Here is a 24,038-nt window from a genome sequence, read left to right as displayed (position 1 = left end):
CTAAGACTAAGACTTAGAGATGGTTTTCAGTAATGCTGTTTTCCTACTGCATAAAATAGACTGTTTTAATCCCTAACATCTGATTCAACAGGAATTTTTCTCTTGATTTAAGATGTTTTGGTAAGAAAGCCACTTTATCAATCTAGCTGTAAAACACCATTCAATGCCAGAATTGTCAGTCAAAGCTTTCATGCTCTGAAGGTGACCTGCTTACTTTATTGGCCACAGCATCGGCTGCAACAGCATTTTCCAACGTTTTTTCGTATGCCTTCTCTACTTTGGCAACAAAGTCCTTTACAGTTTCACACAGTATCCTTTGAGGAAAACAAATGGTGAGATTCAGTAAACCAGTAGGCCGATTTGGTTTGATTTACAAACATATTTGAAAAACAAGCACAATTAGGTAAACTGTCAAAATATAGGGACCATTTGTATAAAAAAACCCATACTTCTATCTGAAGTTTAACACATACTAGATTAAGCTCAAGACATTCTAAGTGCTAAATGAAAATGCACACGAATAAACTTTGCTCTATGTTATTTAACGAACAGTCTTTTCAAGGCTATCAGTCTTTCTCAAGTATCTAAATTAAAATCTTGGGAAGAGCATTTGTAGAGCCCATTAAAAAATTTAATTATGTCCAGCATCTTACATATTTTTCGTAACAGAACTTGCAGCCTTGAAAAAACAAGCATAAATTTGTCACTTAAAGTTGTCACTGTCACTCTAATATTCGTTCCCTGGGTATCTTGAAAGTATATTGCTCCTAAAGGGGAAAGAGATTGTGTAACCAACCTGCCACTTGAATTGAGTTAAATTCTCTGAAATCTATTTTTTTTCCCTTAAGGTGACCACGACAGTCATATGCAAGACTAATTTAGATTTTGTTAGTATCAACAATATATGCTTTACACTTCTTTCTTTTAAATAAATTTGGTTTCTTCACAATAGAAATAGATTAAAAGAAAAAATAATCTGAAATCCCAACACTAACTAAAATCTGTCTTTGAAAAGTCTTTGGGACTGGTGTTGAAACAACCCAACAGAACAGTATGTTACCAGCTTTTTGTAGCCTGGGCTTATAGTGATTCTGAAAACAAAATCAGAACTATTTTAAAACAATAATATTCCTTTATTACAGATATAGTTTAGGAATTTGAAGGAAGAAACAAGCAGGCTCCAGCAATTATTCTTTTCTACTCTACTTACAATTTTCTCTGGTGTGTATTTTAATGATTAAGTTTCCAGATATTTTAGTTGATTATGAAATCAAGCCATTTTCAACAGAGTGTACACACACGTGCACACACATACTCCAAAGCTTCACATTTATTATCTAGGAAATAAATGAATTCCTAACAATTTTACAATTTTTGTTTTCTTTGTTTTTTTTGGCAATCATTTTTAGATTTCACTTGGACAAAAGGTAGTATTTCCTAACCTTCAGCCTTTCTGTTGTCTTTGTAAGTTTACAAGCCTCCTGAGACTCTAGCTTACTATTTATTAGAGATCCATTCATGGGCTTCATCTCAAGTTTTGTCCTCTTGGTTCATGTACAGTACTTTCAGGGAACTTGTTGAAATACTAAAGCAAGGCTGTTGTGAGATTTCTTCCATGATGTTTACTGAGAGTTTCTCTAAGATGTTCCACCTCTAGGAAGAGGAGACGCTGACATGTAACTCTAAAATAGAACTTTTCCTTGCTATTGCAACAAATACTGAGTTGGAGCTCACAACAGTTCACATTTAGCATGCCCGATGATTTCCACTATGATCTCAATCAGATTGTGTTCATGGCATCTATACTTTTTATGACTAATAGCAGTATCTTCATTTGTCAGTTTTTCACTTATTTCTAAGTAGGGGTGAATGACAATAAAACATGCAAACACTATATGAAGAAAAACATGGCAATGGCGCCCAACAGATGTGCATATTGGTGGGCAGGGATCATCTGAAAAATTCATTTTCCGTCTGATATAAAAAAGTTCCAATCAGGAATTGAAGATGATTTTTCAAATATCAATGCATAATATATAAAAAACCATCACCTACTCTGTGCTCTGAAGAAAGATTCTAACAACTACGTGTCTTACCTCATCAATTCAACGGGTGGAGAGTAGTCTAAGTTATCTCTAAGATAGATTCCTAATGAAAAATTCTATGGTTCTATGGCAATAGTTCCAATCTTGATATTTTTTTTATGGCCAAAGATCCCATATTCTAAGAAGTTTTGTCCTCTGAACAACTTGTATTTACTCAATAACTTCGTTTTGTATTTTTATTAATAAGTGACATCTGTAACAGCTAGCTAATGCTTCTGATTCTCTGAAGGTAACTCACGTTACCATCCCAAGTAACAACATTTCAAAATCAAAGAAATGTTGACACTATGTTGGTTAACTCCTAGTAACTCCATTATTTAACCTACATATTAGCTATGCTAATGGAATATAGCTTTTCCATCAGTGTTTTTAGCATTTAAAAAATAGTTAAAACAGCTTAGGCTACTAAAAATTACTATTTTATAAAACAAGTATAAAAATGTACAAGAAGGTCAAAACATTCTGCTTTAATATGATATCATTTAACAAGTAACTAGCATTATCAAAGGAGGGGAATGATTTATGTTATCTAGGTGGTGGTTATAAGAATGTGTGTGTGTGTGTGTGTGTGTGTGTGTGTATTCTTTTCTCTCATCACTAAGTTATATCTTTATGATTTGAGCACTTTATTGTGTATATGCCATGCCTCAATAACAATTTATTTTACCTTATTTTGCTTTACCTTATTTTTATTTTTATTTTATTTTAGAGAGAGAAAGTGAGAGTGAATGAACATACCTGGGGGACATGGGCAGAGAAAGAGAGAGAATTTTAAGCAGGCTCCATGCTCAGCATGGAAGCCGACGTGGGGCTTGATTCCATGACCATGAGATCATGCCCTGATATGATTTGATATGATTTGACCTGATATGATTTGACCATCCAAATCAAGAGTTGGATGCTTAATAGACTGAGCCACCCAGGTGCCCTGTAAAAAAAATTTTTTTTAAGCAGGGAGAACCATTTTAGACTTTACAAGTCTTACAGGGACATATAACCCAAATGCAATACTTGAACCTTGTTTGGATTTTAATTTGAATGAATCAACCGTTTTAAAAATTTGAGGTAATTAGGGCAAAGGCAATATGAATCCAGATGGTCTTAGAGAATCCTTCTCTTAGAGGGATTCTGTGTCTCCCTCTCTCTCTGCCCCTTCCCCACTTGTGCTCTCAATCTCTCTCTTTCTCTCTCTTTCAAAAATAATAAACATTTAAAAAAAAGAAAAAAATGCCAACCAAACAACAGCAGCAAAAACCAAGAGCAGCACCTTGCAGCAGCACGTCTGCTGCCCACCTCTCTGGGCAACCCGTCTGCTTCCCTGCCTTAAGCTGTTAACTCCCTTCCTACTGCTCAGCCCTGTTTCCTATCTCTGGGGGTTAGGGTATCGAATCCAGTCATTACTGCATTTGTACTCTGACACAAGCAAATTTGTTTGTAATGATTTATCTTGTCTTCCCTTGATTTGTTTGGCAAATTAAGTATATAATATACTAAAGTTTGTGTATGTTTCCCCCACCACTTCCCCAGTCACCCCCTTTCTTTACTTCTTCTTCGTCTCCTCTTTCTGTGTAATAGTAATATTTCCTTGCTAAGCCAGAATCTTAAAGCATGCTTTTCTTTGCTTCTCAGTTGAAAATTTCAGTGGGTTTCACCCTTACTCAAGTTGACTTTCCAGTTCTCAGGACATCACTATAGGATGTTTCAAAACAAAATTCTACACTTCAGGCAGGCAACATTTAAGATAATAAAATCAAGTAGCTTTGGCTCCATGTACAGAATCAACTTAACTAAAATCTGATAACTCTGAATTAAAGTATAATTATGGAATTTTAACATGCTGATAAATGTCATTTTGAAAAATCTCTTCAATATTTTCCCTTTCCTGATGTAAACAGTTCCTAAAGAGTCGTGTTTATGGAAATAATAAATTATGGTGAAATGTTTTTCCATATTATGATTATAAATGCTTCTTTAAATAGGAACTTAGATTAATTAAACTCTAAACATGTATCACACCTTTCTGATAAAAATATTTCAAATCAAACATTAAAAAACCCCTCTAAATATATACTTCAGTGCAAATACGACGCTAAAGTGATTTTTAAGAAACCAATGCAAGTTTAGCATATCTAATTCTATAAGCTGCTTCACCAATATTTTGGGAGGAAAATCATAAAAATGTGACATAAATGGTAGGAACAGCTGTCCTTTCATTTTCACCATAAAACTGTTTCATGACTTCAACTCCATCACTTACTTGGCAGATGATATGACCACGGCATGTTCATCAGAATTGAGGATTTTTGTAAGATGAGCTGCAACTGAGTCCTCATAAATTGTCATCTGAAAAAGAAAAAAATTACACTGTATTATTGTTGCTGGCATTTATACAACTCAGTTATTATCGCTTCCAAAATGGGATCATATAAGACACATGGGACAGAGGGCAGCAACTATAATGAAATATATAAAAAGTCATCATACAAAATAGATATATACTTCCCTTCTGTAAAAGGCTTTTAGTTTCTCAAATTCCTTAATCTACAGTTTTAGAAAAATCCCTAAAATCCATTAAAATAGAAATACAATGTCGAATGGCTGAACACAGAAAGAACTCCTCCACTCAGCACAAAAAACCCAGACAACCCAATGAGAAATGGGCAAAAGATTAGAAATTTAAAGAGAAAGATAAAAAAAAAAAAAAAGGGTCCACAAACAGATTAGCCTCAGCAACCATCAGGCAAACACAAACTAAACCCAAAATGTGGATCCACTGTATCTGCCAGAAGAGCTAAAATGAGACAATAGCAGCAAAAATGCCTGGAAAAAGTCCCATCGCTGCTGGTGGAAGAGCAGGAGTTGATACAAACACTCTAGAAAACTGCTGGGTGCTATCAAAGCCAAATATATGCATATACATAGCATCTGGCAGTTCAATTTCTCTACATGTATACAGCCCCAAAGAAATGTGACGTATGTTCACCAATAGACATGTGATAGAAAACGCTCATAGCAGCATTCACTCACTAGTGGGATGGATGACACATGGCAGTGTATTTGTGCAATGGAATATCGTGAGGCAATGAGAATGCGAGATTCACAACTGTGCCCTAACACGGATGAGTCTCACAGACATGATGTTGAATAAAAGGATTCAGAAAAGGACTGCTTACAAAATGATTCATTTTATAAAGTGCAGAATGGAAAAAAATAATCTATGCCGTTAGAAGCCATAAGAGTGGGTCCTACAGTGGGGGAGGGGGTGAATAGAAGAGAGCCTGAGGGGGCCCCAGGGTGCTTGTAAGGCTGCCGTGGGATCCACATGTTGATTACGTGGGTTTGTTTAGCTTGTGGAAACTTACCAACTGTACATTTATGACCAGTGCACTTTTCTGTATGCACAAGTCAATAAAAAGTTTTTTAGAAGCTGAGTGCTCTGTCTACAACCATGTAAATAAATCTCTCTCTCAAATAAGGAAGTAATCAAAATGCTCAGGGAGTCCTATATCCCTTTTTCTGTTTGACTCAAAATGCAACATTCTGTTGAAAGAACACATCTTCCTAATATGCAAACATGTGCACAATATTTAAACAGCCTCTATTCAGAGCCTTCCATCAAATGTTTGCCTCAAATATGTACAACGTCCTACAGCTCAAAAATTTTCGGTGCAAACCACCTGCTCTGCTCCTTCCAGCTGGTCTCCTGTGCGCTTCTGCCCTACTCAGATATCCTTTTACTGCTTCTTACCCGTTGGCACCAGTTCATTCAGACTTAAAAGCAGATTTGGTTACCAACCCCCCTCCTCAAAGCCTTCCTGACTAGAGTCTTTCCAAAGAGATCTCATTCTGGATTTCCGTCCAGTTCCACGAGCAGCTAATCAGTCTGCCACTCTTTTAAATTTCTGTCTTACTTTCTTCATAGGCAGACCACGTATAGAAAACAATTCTCACGTTAAAGAAAGGATGGGAGGGGAGGAATCTCAAAGCCTCACGCAATGCTGTGTTCACTTGCAAATCCACATTATTCATCTTCTAGGCTAAACAGGCATTTAATATTGGTAAGTGAATGAAAAAATAAAGTTATAACATCTTAGCATGCTGTTACCAACCATCTAGGAAACAAAGAATTGAGGGGAGAGGAGCTTCCTAAAAGAGTAAATTTAAAAAATAAACTAATAGGAAGGATTTCATTTCCAGAGATTTGAAGCCATTCTTTCCTGTTGTCAAGATGGAGTGCAGCAGCTCACACCCTCTTTTTGATGACCTTAGCATTAATGAATGAGCATCTACTGACTCACTAGATAGGTGTGATTGGGGTATGATACAAAAGAGACTAAAAATATGACTCTTACATCAGGAAGCTTTGAATGTAACTGGAAGGCAATAGGAATCTGGCTTCCGAGAAATAGACAAGGTCAGAAGGCTTTGATGCCAAGATGTCCCTAGTTCCAAAAGTGTGTGGTATTTAGACAAAAAATTAACAATAAGAATTTTTTATTAACTGTCCACTTTGTGTCAGTGATGACACCAGATGACAATATAATGGTGAATGAATAACACATTGCCTCACTGTGACAGTACAACAGCACCACGATAATGGCAGTTGATCATGGAAGGGGGCTATGGAATCCCAGGAAGGAGATATACTGGAACTTGGGGGATGAGTGGTGGCTGCTTGGAGCAAGTGATACCTGAGGTGACGACAGCAGTGAACTAAGCATGGTGTCACTGAAGGGATACATATTCATTCGCAAAGGGATATGGGAGAAAAGGATATGATGGCATGGGGATTTCACACTAAATATAAACAATGTGTTTTCTAACAGTGAGTATTAATAGAATCATTGTTACTGGAGAACATTGTGGAATCACTACTTTTGCAATGTTTAAAAAGTACAACAGCAAACAGAATTACTTAATTATGGCCATAAGGAATTCATCAACAAAACTGTCACAATTCTTTAAACTCTGCAATTCTATGGTGCCAGCGGAATGCTACGTTAATAAGATAATTAGGAAGTTCAACGACATTTGTGTCCTTTTAAGGAAAATTGAAAAAAATAGTTAATTTCACAATCACGCATAAAGGAATTTAAAATGAATAAAAAAAATATAAGCTGGGAAATTAGGCTGAGCCTAAGAAGGAAGGTTCAGCTTGCTGTTACTATAGTTTTAAAGGCAAAAAAGGTCACATGGTGATGAGTCAGAGTGATGCAGAGAACACTCACTTAACTTGTAATCTGAAGGCATGCTATTCCTTTGTTATGAAATATTTAATTTATTTATTTATAATGTGTTTTCCTTTTTTTAATTTTTTAATTTATTTTTGAGAGACAGAGACAGTGTGAGCAGGGGAGGGGCAGAGAGAGAGGCAGATACAGAATCCGAATCAGGTTTCAGGCTCTGAGCTAGCTGTCAGCACAGAGCCCAATGCGGGGCTCGAACCCACAAACCATGAGATCATACCCTGAGCCTAAGATGGACGCTTAACCGACTGAGCCACCCAGGCACCCCTGTTATGAAATATTTTAATAGGAAACCAAAATATATTGTTTCATTCAAAACCTTTGTATACTAAAAAAGAGATTTCTTCCACATAGTTAAAACCGTATCTTGTATTTAATGACTATATACATGCAATAAAAGTAAATTGTTTACTTTTACTTTATATGCTAGGAAGTAGGCACCCCTTAAGTAAGTAGAGCAAAAGAATTCCCTCTTTTGTCTCTTTGGGGAGAAAATATCATTTACAAAAGTACTATTAAGAAAAAAGACTAGCTCCTATAAACACATGTATTATAGTTGTAGTTGGATAAAATAATACTATAAATAAAAATTCTTCTGGAAATAAAATAGTAAATATATTCATTCTTAATAATAATTATCTTTGGGTGTTAGGACTATAAGTAAGATTATTTTTTCACATATTTTTGTGTTTTCTGTATTTTTCGAGGCAGACTTTGCTTTTATATCAGAAAAAGGAGTTATATAATTAGCTTGTTTAAGGCAGAGCACCATGTGTCCGGTTATCATTCCTTTCCTTAGATTTGACAAGAACATAATTTTCTTAATGACAAAACAAAGATTTCAACCGTAAAATAAACAGATGAATTTTCCGAGAGGAGAAAATAAGTTATTATAGACCAAATGGTCTTGTCTCAGCGTAATCCTTTGAAAAGGGGAATCTGTTTTAATTCTCTAGTGCTTTGAGGTTTAATCAAAATGCTGAATCTTTAAGAACATCTAAAAACTGCAGTTAATGTAGCAGGAATGGAAAAAAGTGTGCTGTCTTTCTTCCTTTGTTTTATCTTGATCAACAGGCTTAAACTGGAAACCTACAATGGGGAACACCCAACAGAGCGGGTGTAGGAAGAGAGAAATTATATCTCTGGGCACAAGAATTGGTGTGTTTGGAAATTGCTTAAGGGAGGTGAGCTAATACCTGATAGACAGGTGATCGTGGCCAAAACAGAAGTTGAGTAAAAGCTAACAGGAGCCTGTCATCAGCTGGCCTGCCCTGGAGCCCTGTGGGTAAAAGGATGCAGGCAGGTGGACGCTCAGGGGGAGCTCTCAGGGGTGAGGAAGGGGAGCTCGCATGCCTGGCACTTTGCACACATTTGTTCCTGCATTTTACTCTTCCTGACATTACAACCTTGTTCCACAGATAAAGTTACAGAGGCTCATAATGAGTGATGTGGCTAAGTTCACATTTCCTGTGTGGGTCATCAGAGAAGGACTTTAACCTAGATCGTAAGAATTCATTCTTCTTTTTATTTTTTTAATTATGTTTTTTATTTATTTTTGAGAGACAGAGAGAGACAGTGCGAGCAGGGGAGGGTCAGAGAGAGAAGGAGACACAGAATCTGAAGCAGGCTCTAGGCTCTGAGCTAGCCGCCAGCACAGAGCCCGATGCGGGGCTTGAACCCACGAACCGTGAGATCATGACCTGAGCCGAAGCCGGACGCTTAACTGACTAAGTCACCCAGGTGCCCCAAGAATTCATTCTTCTGAGAGAGAAGGCTAGAAGTAGTCAATGAACTCATACCCACAGTAATAAAAAATCAAACTAAGCAAACATGCTACCATATCTTATAAAGTTTTCTTACTTGTTCAAGATATTTACCCCTATTTCCAAATGGTAAAAAGGCAAAGGGTTAAAGTCTTACATAAAATTCTTCAGATGCTTCTGGAGGTTCTGGAAGGAGAGAAGTCTTTGGTGGCAATTTGAGTTCGTAGGTCATTATACTCCACCTTAAGAGAGAAAGATCTTTGGTCTAAAATTCCTTTAAAATTTAATAAACTGGCTTTGTTCTCACCTCATATGTACACATATGCACATGTATGCACGAACCATGGTTTATTGTATCTAAAACAACCAAATACTGGGAAGGAGATAAAATTTTTGGTAATCTCATATAATGCTGAATTCATACTTTATGATTTCCATATCTTACTAATTCTCTGACTAGTGACTTCCAAACATGATGAAGAAATGCACATATATAGTAAAACTTCCCTTCTTCACTAGTGTAATGAATTCTGACTTTTCTATTCTTGGGATACAGTGAGAGTGGTATTTAAATTTGCAGCAAAAAGCCATTTAAAATAAATGTCCATCAACTGATGAATGGATCAAGAAGATGTGGTTTATCTATACAATGGAATACTACATGACAATGAGAAAGAATGAAATCTGGTCATTTGTAACAAAGTGGATGGACCTAAAGGGAGTCAGGCTAAGCGAAATAAGTCAGGCGGAGAAGGACAGATACCATATGTTTGCACTCATAAGTGTAACAGGAGAAACTTAACAGAGGACCATGGAGGATGGGAAGGGGAAAAAATAGTTGGGGAGAGGGAGGGAGGTAAACGATGAGGGACTCTTGAATACTGAGAACAAACTGAAGGCTGATCGGGGAGGGGGAGTGAGAAAGGGGGGGGATGGGCATGGAGGAGGACACTTGTCAGGATGAGTACTGAGTGTTATATGGAAACCAACTTGACAATAAACAATAAAAGAAAAATAAAAGAAAAACAAACAAACAAACACCAAAAATAAAAAATACCTTGTATACTTTGGTAAGCACAGAACTGGGAAATCAGCTCCAGGGTCTTTTAAAGACTGGAGACAGAAGCCACTTTAGGCACCTGAACAACCGGGGCACCCCTCTCCCGAATAGTCTGGGGTAACTGTAACCGCAGACAAATGCTCTACTGCCCAGCTCTCATTTGAAATATTCTGTCAGCAAAAGAATCACTATTACAACATTACCTTAGGACAGGCAAGGTTACAATTAATTAGGTTACAGCTCATTTTAGAGTAATTACATTTTAGATTGGTGGCTCCCTGATGAGATTTAGTTATTTTTGGGAACAGTTCCACAGATGGCTAATCCTATCAAAGTTGTTTTGATTCATGCAGCTTAAGTTCATAATGATATTTGGACATTTGCCTTCTACTTATGGTTGGGGGGTTGAGGGGGTTGGGTACTACTTATTGAGTCCTGTTTCTCCTAATCCCTGATCCTAAACACCTCCTCTAGAGTACTGAGGGTACACACACTGTGATTTCTTTTTTATATGTGGGGCATTTAGAGAAAAGAAGTTGAGATGTGGTCAAGGATACCATAAACACAGTGTGATAGCTCCTTGATATGAAGAGGTCTTCCTAATATTTCTTGGTCCCTGGGAAAGAATGGTCCTTTTTAGTATTTAGTTCTTTATTGGTTCAATTCACTCTTAACATGCATAATTAAGAAGAGATGTTCTGGGGCGCCTGGGTGGCTCAGTCGGTTAGGCCTCCGGCTTCGGCTCAGGTCAGATCTCACGTTCGTGGGTTCAAGCCCCACATTGGGCTCTGGGCTGACAGCTAGCTCAGAGCCTGGAGCCTGCTTCCGGTTCTGTGTCTTCTTCTCTCTCTGACCCTCCCCCTCTCATGCTCTGTCTATCTCTGTATCAAAAATAAATAAAACATTAAAAAAAAAAGAAGAGATATTCTAACAAACCTAAACTTTATATGTCTTCCTTAGCTTTAATGAAGCCACAAGACAGACAGAGTCTATTATATGACCTATTATAGTCCCCAAAAGCTCCCAAACAAAATGAACTATTTAAGCTTTCTGACCTGAAGAAGGATGAAAAGTATTGCTGTATCAGCATAGTCTTCTGTTTTTAAAATAGTGGGTTCATCAGACTAGTTTTCTCAGTTTTTGTTATAATTCATTCATTCACTCAAAAAACACATTTATTGTCTAGTCTATGCTGGGCTCTGTTCTAGACCTCAGGCATGAAAAGAGTAGGGAAGAACCAGGAAGTCTCTGTCCTCATGAGGCTTACAGTTCGTAAAATTTAAACTGCCAAAAGCGACTTAGTGGGCCATCGTCAGCCTAGTTTTAGAAGAAAATTCTCTTTTACCTGTCTAGCATTTTGGTACTGGCTCGTTCCAGCTTCTCGAGTATCTGAGGAAGTTGGGTGTCATCGTCGTAGGAGCCTCCCCAGCCTAGAACCCGGGCAAGGTCATTTCCTGTACCCAAAGGCAATACTCCCAGCTGACACTGAAAGAGAGCACAGCAGGGAGACCTCAGACAAGCTGGTGACAGGAGCTCCGGCATTTCCGCACCTCTTTGCCGCAGGTTAGGAGATGCGCATGCGAATGAGTACATGTTAATGTCATTAATGAGTAAGGAAAGATTTAGTACTTGCCTGTTTATTCAAATTGAGCTTATCAATTTCTGACAGTACCCAACCTACACTTCCATCTCCTCCACAAACAAGAATTCGGAAGTTGTCAAACTTCTGGAATAATCTTAAACTGAAAGTACAAAGGATTTTATTTTAATATATATAAGTAAAAATCATTTCCCCTCCAATTCTTTGTTATTCTGTATTTGTTGGTATTCATGTTCAGATCAAATATAGGAACTTTAACTTACATATTAATTATACTATAAAAATTCAAGTGTAATTCTTAACTCAAGAAAACTTCTTAATCGTAAAGAGGAAAGGGGATTATAAGCAGAAATGGAGATAAAATTAGTTGAAAAAGGGAGATGGAAATGAGAAAACAAAGAAGCAGAACCCAGGAAAGAGAATGAAAGGTAAGGGATACAACATGGCAAAAGTAGTGATATTTTTTTTCTTCCCATTATAAGGATATGTTATTTCCTTATGAATAGCATACTACAAACCCAGGGTGGTGAGTCTAGGGCACTGATACTATTGATGCGCAAGGCAGTTTCCAAGGCACCCAGCAAACCTTGCCACGGTATCACTTTTCGGACACCCATTTGCTTTTCCTCCTCCTCATCCCCTAGACTTGGATCAGTCTTTTTACTTTTATATTCCTTTCCCTTCATCTCAACTTTTGACACATCCCACCTCCTGAATGTACCTCTGTATACCTCAAGTATTGTGGGAAATCTAAAAAATAGAGAGACAATCTCAAGAAGTTTCACAAAGGGACTTCCTTGGAATTATAAAGGATAGGAGAGAAAAGTAAATGTTAAGAATATAAGTTATTGGAACTGTGAAGGATTATTAAAGACATGTGCTAGAAAGGAAGGCAGAGCTAACCAGCAACGGAAAAGACACAAGTGAGGGGAGAAGCCAGATAAGCAAATGCCAGGACCCAGGGAAGGGGTTGGGGACAGATGAAAAAGGTGAGGGCCTGAGACTTGGCAAGAAGGCAATGGAAACAAGGAGAAAGACTCTGAAAAGCAAAAGTGAAAAGAGGCACAAAGATTGAGGCAAGAGACAGAAAAGACAGGAAAAGGTAAGGGCCTTTTCTGGGAACCCAAAATCAGGGAAACTAGTATTATTTGATCCATATAGTCTAAAACATTTTCCAAATACATTTTGGGATTTTTAGCACATAAGGAAGTTATATAAATATCAAAAAGGTGAAGTTAAAACTTAGAGTTTTACAAAGGGAGGAGTGGGAAGATGTCTAGATGAATCGACAATCTTCGTGAACTCAAAAATCAAACATTTCATGCTTGGTGCTACATTTCATGCTAATGAGATTTATCAATAATCAATTACCCTAAGTGAGGACCTCCGTTCATTAAATCAAACACCTGAGCCGGATTTAGCAACTGTTTAAATCGACGAAGAAACTTTACTCCCTGATTATCTCCACTCTTAGAATTGACAAAAACCAACAGAGGACTGACACAGAATGAAAACGTCGCCCTACAGAAACCTGTTAAAAAAAAAAAAAAAAAGAAAAGAAAAGACAGTACAGGATCAATATGTACAGCAGTCTCTATTAAACCATTGACAAAACTTCAGAGAAAAGAACATAAATTCATAAAGAAACTTATTTATTACTTGAACAATAAATTACAATTTAGTTCCAGAAATGGAGACAGTTTATTATTTACTCAATAAGACTACAGAGCTTATCTTTTATAACATGCTCTATACAGAAAAATCCTAGCACAGATGGTAGAAGTATTAATCATAGATATTTGATATATACCACCTACCTTAACGACACTCAATGATAAGAAACCGATCACAGGCTATAAATTCACATTTGTCAAAGAATTCATGTCCATATTCAGCATCATAAGATATTTTAACTTCTCCTTCATGAGGCTTTCGAAAACACTTTGAAATTTATCATAAATAATAGAAACTTAATATGTCAGGGCTTGGAGGAAAGGCTGTTAACAGTACAGATTAAAAAAAATCACACCTCTGCAGCCAATATTCTTGTATTTATAATATCTATTGGCATAATTTATGAAAAAAGTTTGAAAGCCACAGGCACTTTATCAACGCAAAACATTAATAATGTTATATGGTAAAGGCCTTTTGTAATATGGTTTGCTTAGAAGGACAACAAGGTTCTTCAGCACTTACGACCAAGTTGTAAGATTCTGGAAAAAGTGATGGAATTTACAGGAATACAAATTCCTCCAGAGAAATTATAGGAAAACAGATTTCAATAAGTGCTATGCTGAAAGGTAATTTTAAAATTATGGAGGGGGGGAAAAACACATAGTAATTAACCTTTTTGAATTGCATTTTGTTACAGAATAATGATCTTATTTTATTTGCTGAAATGTAAAACAATGTGAAATGTAAAAAGTCTTATATGTAGTAATTTCACCAGTGTATTAAGTATGTTAAATTTTAATTTTAAAATGTTCTCATAAAAGTTAAATGTACTGGGGCACCTGGGAGGCTCTGTTGATTGGTGTCCGACTTTGATTTCAGCTCAGGTCATGATCTTATAGTTAAAGCCTTGTGAAGGGCTCCAGGCTGACAGTGTGTAGCCTGCTTGGAATTCTCTCTCTCTCCCTCTGCCCCTCCCCCACTGACACAAGCTTGCTCTTTCTCTTTCTCTCTCTCTCCTGAAATAAATAATAAACTTAAAAAAATTTAAAGGTACTGTTCAGCAATTTGAATAAATTATCATATAAAAGCTGACCAAAATAACCAATTACAGATCAATTTATTCTAGGAAAGTAAATGTACACATCACATTTAATACGAAGAATACACATATTTACACAAGGATACATACCATCAGAATCAGTGCTGTTCAGTGCAATTGGAGGTATAACAGACACTTTACATTGTCCAAGGGGACACACAGGATGGTATAAATCTTTGCAGGCAGTGTGTACCTAATAACAAACAAATAAACCTTTAAGAATCATAAAAACACATCAATGTTTTATTATGGAACTATGGAACTAATAATTAAAGATCAACTATACCACAAAATATTCAGTACCTCATAAATTACTTTCATGATATGATATTTATAATTCTAAGGAATGGGCTAATTATTTTAGAGGTGGAAATTTGATTTGGTCTGTGTAGCCTACTTTCATGATGGCCTCAGGCAAGTAGTATATATCAAGAAATGCCTGGTGAGGGATGCCTGGCTGGCTCAGTCAGTACAGCATGTGCCTCATGCTATCGGGGTTGTAAGTTCAAGCCCCACACTAGGTGTAGATATTACCTAAATAATAAAAATAGGGGTGCCTGGGTGGCTCAGTTGGTTAAGCGGCTGACTTTGGCTCAGGTCATGATCTCATGGTTCGTGGGTTCAAGCCCTGCATCAGACTCTGTGCTGACAGCTAGCTCAGAGCCTGGAGCCTGCTTCAGATTCTGTGTCTCCCTCTCTCTCTGCCCCTCCCCCACTCACACTCTGTTTCTCTCTGTCTCAATAATAAATAAGAACATTAAAATTTTTTTAAATAATAAAAATAAATAAAAATTAAAAAACAGAAATGCCTGGTAAAGGCAAGGAGAGAGGAAGAGAAGGGAACAGAGTGCAGAGGACAGGAGAGAGGAAGGAAGCAACCTACCTGGTACCTATCACTATCATCGTTCATAAAAAACATTGATGGGCTCTACCCTGTAATATTCTTACAGAATTTCATGAAAATACATAAAATTTGTAATGTGTCTACTCTTTCTGCAGTGGTCCTATAATTTTTCACTCACGCTTTTTCTTAAAATAACATTTTCTTTTTAAAAATTTTTTAACATTTATTTTTGAGAGACAGAGAGAAACAGATGATGAGCAGGGGAGGCACAGAGAGAGAGGGAGACACAGAATTGGAAGCAGGCTCCAGGTTCAGAGCTGTTAGCACAGAGCCCGATGTGGGGCTCAAACCCACGAACCGTGAGATCATGACCTGAGCTGACGTTGGATGCTCAACTGACTGAGCCACCTGGGTGTCCCTGAAATAACATTTTCATGTTATTATAAGTACATCTGTGCCTATTTTCTCAGCTAGACTCTGTAAACGAAAGGACAAGGTCCTATAATTTTACACTTTTCCTGGAAAGTGATAAATATCATAGACACTCAGTAAACGAGTAAGCTCTGTAAAAACAAAAAGTTTCAAGGTCAGTCAAGATTCTATTGTGAACAAGAGCAGGGCTAACATATTAAATAGAACCCAGGGAATTTAAAATACTTTAGGTACTTACCCAGAGAGCCTCGAAATGTTTTAAGCAGTAAAAGCACACACTTCATAAAGCAGTTACTTAATATGGCTTTATTTTACTAGTCATTTTAGAAAACTGGCATATTAATTAAACACGCATTTATTAAAACTTTTGAGAAAATAACTGAAGTTAAATAGTGATTCTTATTCTGCTGATGACCTAAATGTGGATCTTGGATCATCAAAAGAGAGTGCTAGTGGAGGAAAGGGGCAGAGGAAGAGAAAGAGAGTCCCAAGCAGGCTCCATGCTCAACATGGAGCCCTATGCAGGGCTTGATCCCACCACCCTGGGGTCATGACTGGAGCTGATACCAAGAGTCAGTCGCTCAACCACCTAAGCCACTCAGGCGCCTCTTTTCACTCTTTTTACAGAAACGGTAAAACTGTGTCCAATGACTGGACAATAACTGAAAAAATTAGCAGTTGACTCAGTAGAGTTGTGGAAGACCATAGTTGTGGAAGACCATAGTAAAGACTATGGTCTTACATTGTTTTGTTATAAACTACATGACTGTTTTACAAATTTGATATTCCGTGGGATACGTTATTTTTTTTTTTAATTTTAACCTTTATTTATTTTTGAGAGACAGAGACAGAGCACGAACAGGAGAGGGGCAGAGAGGGAGGCACAGAATCCAAAGCAGGTTCTAGGCCCTGAGATGTCAGCACAGAGCCCGATGTGGGGCTTGAACTCATGAACTGTGAGATCATGACTTGAGCCAAAGTCAGATGCTCAACCTGACTGAGCCACCCGGATACGTTATTTTAAAGGCAATATGTAAAGAGGTATATAGGAAGTTCATGTACAGGAAGTACAAGACTGAGAAGGATGTAACAAGGTGATGGTGGTCCAGAAACCTGCATGTCTCGTGGACATGGTGCAGGGCAGGAATGACTTCAAGATGAGGGGATATCTAAATCTGCCAGAAAAAAAAAAAAGGGAGAAGACATTCTAGAATACCCCCTTCTATATCCTATAATAATCCTTCTGTTCATGAAAAATTTTAAAGGTAGGGGTAAGTAGGGTGAGCAAGTAAAATATCTAATGAACTCCTACTGTTAAAATTAGCAAAGTTTAAAAATGACTGAACAAATACACGTCATTACCTACATTACCTACATTGTAGGTAAAGATCACTTCATAAAACCTTTCTAAAATAATTCATCACATGCACAATCTTCTTTCTTTCCAAAAAGTTAGAAACTGCTGAAGTTCTAGAAGTAAAGAAATAGATATATAGACTAATGAAAATAGCAGTAGAAGCATACATCAGTGGTTGCAGCCTGAAAAAGAAATCTTAGGTGGATTGAAGTTTTAAATTTTAAAATCTTATTTATGAGAGCACTTTACTTATTTATTTATAACATTATCTCAAAGACCTTTGGAAAGCACTCTTTTATGTTATTTAAAAATTTTTTTCTTTAACATTTATTCATTTTTGAGAGAGAGAGTGAGCAGAGGAAGGAGACACAGAATCCAAAGCAGGTTCCAGGTTCTGAGCTGTCAGCACAGAGCCTGATGTAGGGCTTGAACCCTCAGACCACAAGATCATGACCTGAGATGAAGTTGGATGCTCAACTGACTGAGCCACCCAGGAGCCGGGAGCACTCTTTTATTTTATTTATTTTTTAAATATTTTATTGTCAAATTGATTTCCATATAACACCCAGTGCTCTTCCCCACAAGTGCCCTCCTCCATCACCACCACCTCTTTTCCCTTCAACCCTCAGTTCATTTTCAGCATTCAATAGTCTCTCAAGTTTTGCTTCCCTCTCTCTCCCCAACTCTCTTTCCCTCTTCCCCTCCCCCTGGTCCTCCATTAGGTTTCTTCTGTTTTCCTGTTAGACCTATGAGTGCAAACATATGGTTTCTGTCCTTCTCTGCCTGGCTTATTTCGCTTAGCATGACACCCTCAAGGTCCATCCACTTTCCTACAAATGGCCATATGTCATTCTTTCTCATTGCCATGTAGTACTCCGTTGTGTATATATACCACATCTTCTTGATCCACTCATCAGGTGATGGACATTTAGGCTCTTTCTATGTTTTGGCTATTGTTGACATTGCTGCTATGAACATTGGGGTACATGGGGAATACTCTTTTAAAATAAGGAACGTGCCTGGCTGGCTTAGTTGGGAAAGCATGTGACTCATGATCTCGGGGTTCTGAGTCCAAGCCCCATGTTGGGTGTAGAGATTACTTAAAAATAAAAATTTTTATAAATAAATAAAATAAGGAATGCCATAAGAAGGCTTTAGGTGTTACAGTTCCACCAAAACTGCAAAGAGCCATGTCCAATACAGTTTATATATTACACGGGATAAAAGAAATTCGAAGTAACACCTATGGCTAATAAAAGGGGCAACTGATGAAGAATAACAAAAGCATGAGGATAGAGACAATCATGTTTGATTTAAAACTAAAAAGAAAACAGGGGAGCCTGGGTGTCTCGTTGGTTAAGCATCTGACTTCAGTTCAGGTCATGATCTAATGGTTCATGGGAGCCTGCGTTGGATTCTGTGTCTCCCTCTCTCTCTGCCCCTCCCCTGCTCACACACTCTCTCTCCCTCTCAAAAATAAATAAATATTAAAACATTTTTAAAAAATAAAATGTAAAGGAAACAGATTACCTATCAGGTTTGACGAGAAAGCTACAGGACTTACCTTCTTTAGTGGCCTATGGAATAAATCTCCCTCATTATGAAATCAACACATCACCTTCACATCTTTTTCATTTGGTGATCTACCTCATACTTATTAAAAGAAATGAGCTTTCCATATTTTGGGTGTGGGGAGTGATTCCAACACTCAAAACAAGACCCAAAAAAATCAGCCCAATGCAAGGCAACCACTGCCCTAGTCGGACAGCATCGCCCAGTGCTAAGCTGAACACCACAGCGGTTGCCCCTCACCCTGCACGCCACCCTCCGAGTGGCCTGAGTTCACCCTGCGGTGCCTGCTCTGCCTGCCCTCACGGAATCTGGAGCCCAGCGCTCACACAGTGCGGCCTGGGCAGGGCCGTTCCTTGCTGCTGACTCCGTGTCCTGTTGTGTGTACTTCTCACTGCTTCCTCACACATGCAAGAAAACTTTATAATATGTAAATACATATTTGTCTACATATAATTATCTTTATAATATATAAGTAAATATTTATTCAACACAATGGTGGGAAAGAGGTCTTGACGAGGGACATATCTAACAACAGTGCTGCAAAAAGGATATTTAAAAAGTAACCAGACTGGGAGGAATATACTTTGAAAACGATGAATGTTACAGTGGCTATGTGTGCTACCAGGCTCTGTTATGCCATACATTCTTTGCCCGTAAGTCACATAGATTAAAATAAGTTATGAAAAGAAACAATTAAAAAGGACGCTCACCATTGTCTTACACCAAAGGCATTTCCAATCTTGTAGGCGCAGGACACTCCCGCATGTTTTGTCACAGACAGCACATTTGGCACTCACGGGCAAGTTACCCTCGAGCCATTGGTGAGGCATAGCAACCTGTGCAGCAGGAATGAAAGCAGCCATATTAAAGACTGGAGGACATAATTCTTACCCCAGGGAAGACCTACAATTACTTCTTACTCTGTGGAATCAATATATCACTCATGGCATCCATTCATTTCGTCCACTTTATTGACATCTATTATGTCCAGAGCACTATAAGGATACAAAAATAATCAAGACTAAAGCCCTGACCTTCAGGATGTGTAGTCTAGCTAGGAGCACTGAATGTAAAGGCATTAGCATGACCTGATTACAAGGTGCTATCAGAGAATCGAATGCAAGGTGCAATGGAAACAAGGTTTTGAAGGTGGGGGCGGTCACTGTTGAAAGGAGGCCCCAACGTCTGAGGAGTGAACATCTGAATAACACTTGAGCTAAGCCTGAAAGTATATCTTACTTGTCAGGTCAGGGTCTACACCACCAGCCCAGCATAGCAACCATTTCTAAGCCCTATTCACATCTCCCTCAAAACTGAAGAGCTGAAGGAAACTATGAAGGATCTAACTGGAAACAGAGACTCATAATTAACCAAAACCTTCCATTTCATTCTGCTCATAAATACTCCTACTTAACTCTGTCATTCTTCACAGGGCAGACAATAAAGAGAGGAGGTACTTGGGAGAGACCAGAGACAGAACTGAGCTTACTCCGTCTTCGTCCTCTATGATGTCCTTCCCGATGGAGGCCAGAGTCGTCCATTTGCAATTATTTGTTGCCCTCACTGCACATCTTTTGTGAGCCTTGAATTTACACACTAAAAAAAAAAAAAAAACACAGCCAACCATTTCCAAATGAATATGTACTTCTGGAATAATGACTGAAGGAAATCACAGCATGAACTTAAAAAGGAGGGGATAGAAGAAAAACAATAATTTAGAAAGTTTAAATTACTCTTCAACAATAGTAAAGGTATTCTGAAAATACCTCTTCAGAAGGTATTCATATATGTATGACACATGTGGCTATGTATTTATAAAGCTTTTATCAATCTATAGATTGCTAGAGAGATTCCACTGGCTCATAAATGAAACATAAAGGAAATAAATACAAAAGAATTAGTTCTTTAGGAGAAAGGAGACAACAATATCACACACACACACACACACACAGAACTAAACAAAATTTAGTAATACAAAGGTGCTGGTAACATCCTATTTTTTTTAATGTGGACAAATGAAACATAAATGTGTTTCATTTGGGAAAAATCCTACATTGCCGCACTCCTCTGATAATTATATTTTTCTGTACATATAATATATTTAAAATGGAAGACTTGAAAATATCAGTAAGATAAAGAACAGGATAATTCAGAGGAGTTTTAAATTGCAAGGATGTCAGGGCGCCTGGGTGGCTCAGTTGGTTAAGCGGCCGATTTCGGCTCAGGTCATGATCTCATGGTTCGTGGGTTCGAGCCCCACATCGGGCTCTGTGCTGACAGCTCAGATCCTGAAGCCTGCGTCAGATTCTGTGTCTCCCTCTCTCTCTGACCCTCCCCCACTAATGCTCTGTTTCTGTCTCAATAATAAATAAAAAAAATTAAAAATAAGTAAATAAATAAATTGCAAATATGTGAAGAAAATACCCAGTCATCATGGGAAATAGGTTAAGGGTCACAAAGATGGCACTGACTTTTAAGAGTATTATTGTTATACTACGTCATAATGTAGAAGAAAGTAATCATGAAGAGATACACTGCATGCATCACTAATTCTGCTCAGCAAATATCAAAAAGGAGCCTATAAAAGAGACATGAGAGACACTGAAACCTAAAAGACATTGATCAAAGAAATTGAAGACAAAAATAAAATGGGAAAAATATTCCATGCTCATGGACTGGAAGAATTAATAATGAAAAAATGTCCATAGAACCCAAAGCAATATATAGATTCAATGCAATTCCTGTCAAAATTCCATTAGCATTTTTCAAATAACATAAAAATTCTAAAATTTTTATGGAACCACAAAAGACTCCAAATAGCCAAAGCAACCTTGAGAAAGAACAAAGTGGAAGGCATTATAATGCCTGACTTAAACTATATTACAAAGCTATATTAATCAAAGTAGTATGGTATTGGCATAAAAACAGACACACGGATCAATGGAACAGAGTAGAGAGCCCAGAAATAAATCCACACATATACTCCCAGTTAATTTATGACAAGAGACCAAGAACATACAATGGAAAAAGAACAGTATCTTTGATAAATGTTGCTGGGAAAACTGACAGCCATATGCAAAAGAATGAAACTGGACCACACCGTACATAAAAGTTAACTCCAAATGGACTAAAGACTTGAATGTAAGACCTGAAACCATAAAACTCTTAGAGAAAACTCCTGAACTTTAGTTCCTTGACATCAAGTCTTGGCGATGATTTTTTTGGGTCCAACACCAAAAGCAGAGGCAACAAAGCAAAAATAAACAAGCAGGATTACATTAAACTAAAAAGTTTCTACACAGCAAAGGAAGCCATCCACAATATGAAAAGGCAACATACTGAATGGGTAAAAATATTTGCAAATCATATATCCAATAAGGGGTTAACATTAATGTACATTAATATACAAAGAACCCATACATGTCAACAGCAAAAACCAGGCAGTCCACTTAAAAAAGGGGAAATGGATCTAATACACATTTTTGTAAATAAAACATACCGATAGCCAACAGAGAAATGAAAAGATACTCAGTATCACTAGTCATCACAGAAATGCAAATGCAAAACCACAATGAGATATCACCTCACACCTGTTAGGATGGCTCTTATCAAAAAGACAAGAAATGACAAGCGTTGGCAAGAATTTGAACAAAAGGGTACCCCTGTGTACTGTTGGTGGGGATGCAAATTGGTATACCACTATGGAGAACAGTATGGAGGTTCCTCAAGCAATAAAAATAGAACTATCATATGGTCCAGCAATCCTACTTCTGGGTATTTATCTGAAGAAAATGAAATCAATAACTTGAAAAGACATCTGCACCCCCATGTTCATTACAGCATTATTTATAATAGGCAAGATAGAGAAACAATCTAAGTGTCCATCAGTAAATAAATGGACACAGAAAATGTGACATCTATATCTGTATCCACACAATGGACTCTTATTCAACCATATAAATAAATGAAATCTTGCCTTTTGAGACAACATGGATGGACCTAGAGGATTTTATGCTAAGTTGAAAGAAGTCAAAGAGAGAAAGGCAAGATACCTTATGATCTGACTGTTAGGTGGACTGTAAAAACAACAACAACAAACCCACCTCATAGAAACAGAGAACAAACACACCAGTGGTTACCAGAGGTGGGGCATGGAATTGGGCCAAATGGGTGAAGGGAGTCAAAAGTGCAAACAAATAAGTGAGTCATGGGGATGTAATGTACAGTATAGTTAATATAACGTATTGAATATCTGAAAGTTGCAATGAGAGTAAATCTTAAAAGTTGTCATGATAAGGAAAAAAAATCTGTAACTACGGATGGTGACGATGTTCCATCAGCAGTCATTTTACAATATATACAAATATCCAGTAAAAAAAAAAAAAAAACAAGACAGAGAGAAATAAGAGGAAACAATCAGGAAAGAAGCAGCTCATATATGAAAACCAAGTAAATCACAGATTATTTGAGAAGTTAATCTTTACTTATGAAAATCTCTACTTGAGTACTACTAAACTTATTTATCCTTTTCAAGATACAAATTATCCAAGCATTGCTTGATACTGATGTTACACCTGTTTCTGACTTGTAGATACATTTTTTTTATTGTACTGTTTTATTCTAAAGAATATAATTAAAAGTTCGAGATCACTTTAGTGGAAATACTAAGGTAACTGCTGCTAAATGCTACATGTAAGGGGGCTTCTTTTCACAAAATTTTTGAATCTCTGACTGTAAACTGTTAACAAATTTGAAATGATGGGTTGTATTGTCACTGGTTGGAGACAGTCCTAATATAATGGAGCATGTAAATGAGAGGGCCGGTTTCAAAATGCTTCCGAAGTCATGGATAGCCAATATGTAAAAGGTTACCAAGGCTGACCTGGGTTTTCCTTGAGAAATATTAGTCTACATTAGTTTCATTTATCTGCTCTTTCATGTACACTTAAAAATGCCTTCCTGGAAATCATACAGTTTTTGTTCTGACTTTGTGACTCGAGACTTACATAGAATAAACTAATTTTTAAATGGAATCTCACTACCAATAAATAGCAGCATAAAGAAACAGCACTATGAGAAATATAAGCTTAGTTTGAAAAACAGTTTTAGCATGAGATGCTCCCTTTTGCTCTTGCGTCCTATTTTAATTTTTTTTAATGTTTTATTTATTTTTGATACAGAGAGAGACAGAGCATGAGAGGGGGAGGGGCAGAGAGAGAAGGAGACACAGAACCAGAAGCAGGCTCCAGGCTCTGAGCTAGCTGTCAGCACAGAGCCTGACCCGGG

The 24,038-nt window shown here is 37.4% G+C and overlaps 1 protein-coding gene across 2 annotated transcripts in view; it reads right to left on the bottom strand.

Moving 5' to 3' along the window:
- DGKH (diacylglycerol kinase eta) overlaps positions 1–24,038 on the bottom strand; it is an 89,022-nt gene that overhangs the window by 39,047 nt on the left and 25,937 nt on the right. For both annotated transcript variants that reach the window (XM_029936676.1, XM_029936675.1), the window contains exons 5-13: positions 20,242–20,348; positions 19,463–19,588; positions 14,638–14,740; positions 13,146–13,305; positions 11,808–11,916; positions 11,520–11,659; positions 9,272–9,356; positions 4,363–4,448; positions 215–314 (exon numbers count right to left, since the gene is read on the bottom strand). In XM_029936676.1, the coding sequence (XP_029792536.1) occupies positions 215–314; positions 4,363–4,448; positions 9,272–9,356; positions 11,520–11,659; positions 11,808–11,916; positions 13,146–13,305; positions 14,638–14,740; positions 19,463–19,588; positions 20,242–20,348 (1,016 nt within the window). The remainder of the gene's footprint in view (positions 1–214; positions 315–4,362; positions 4,449–9,271; positions 9,357–11,519; positions 11,660–11,807; positions 11,917–13,145; positions 13,306–14,637; positions 14,741–19,462; positions 19,589–20,241; positions 20,349–24,038) is intronic.

This window comes from Suricata suricatta, chromosome 4 (genome assembly GCF_006229205.1).
Source record: "Suricata suricatta isolate VVHF042 chromosome 4, meerkat_22Aug2017_6uvM2_HiC, whole genome shotgun sequence".
Classification (NCBI taxonomy): Eukaryota; Metazoa; Chordata; class Mammalia; order Carnivora; family Herpestidae; genus Suricata; species Suricata suricatta.
The sequence above is the reverse complement of the archived record's forward strand: the minus strand, read 5'-3'. Positions and strand labels throughout refer to the sequence as shown.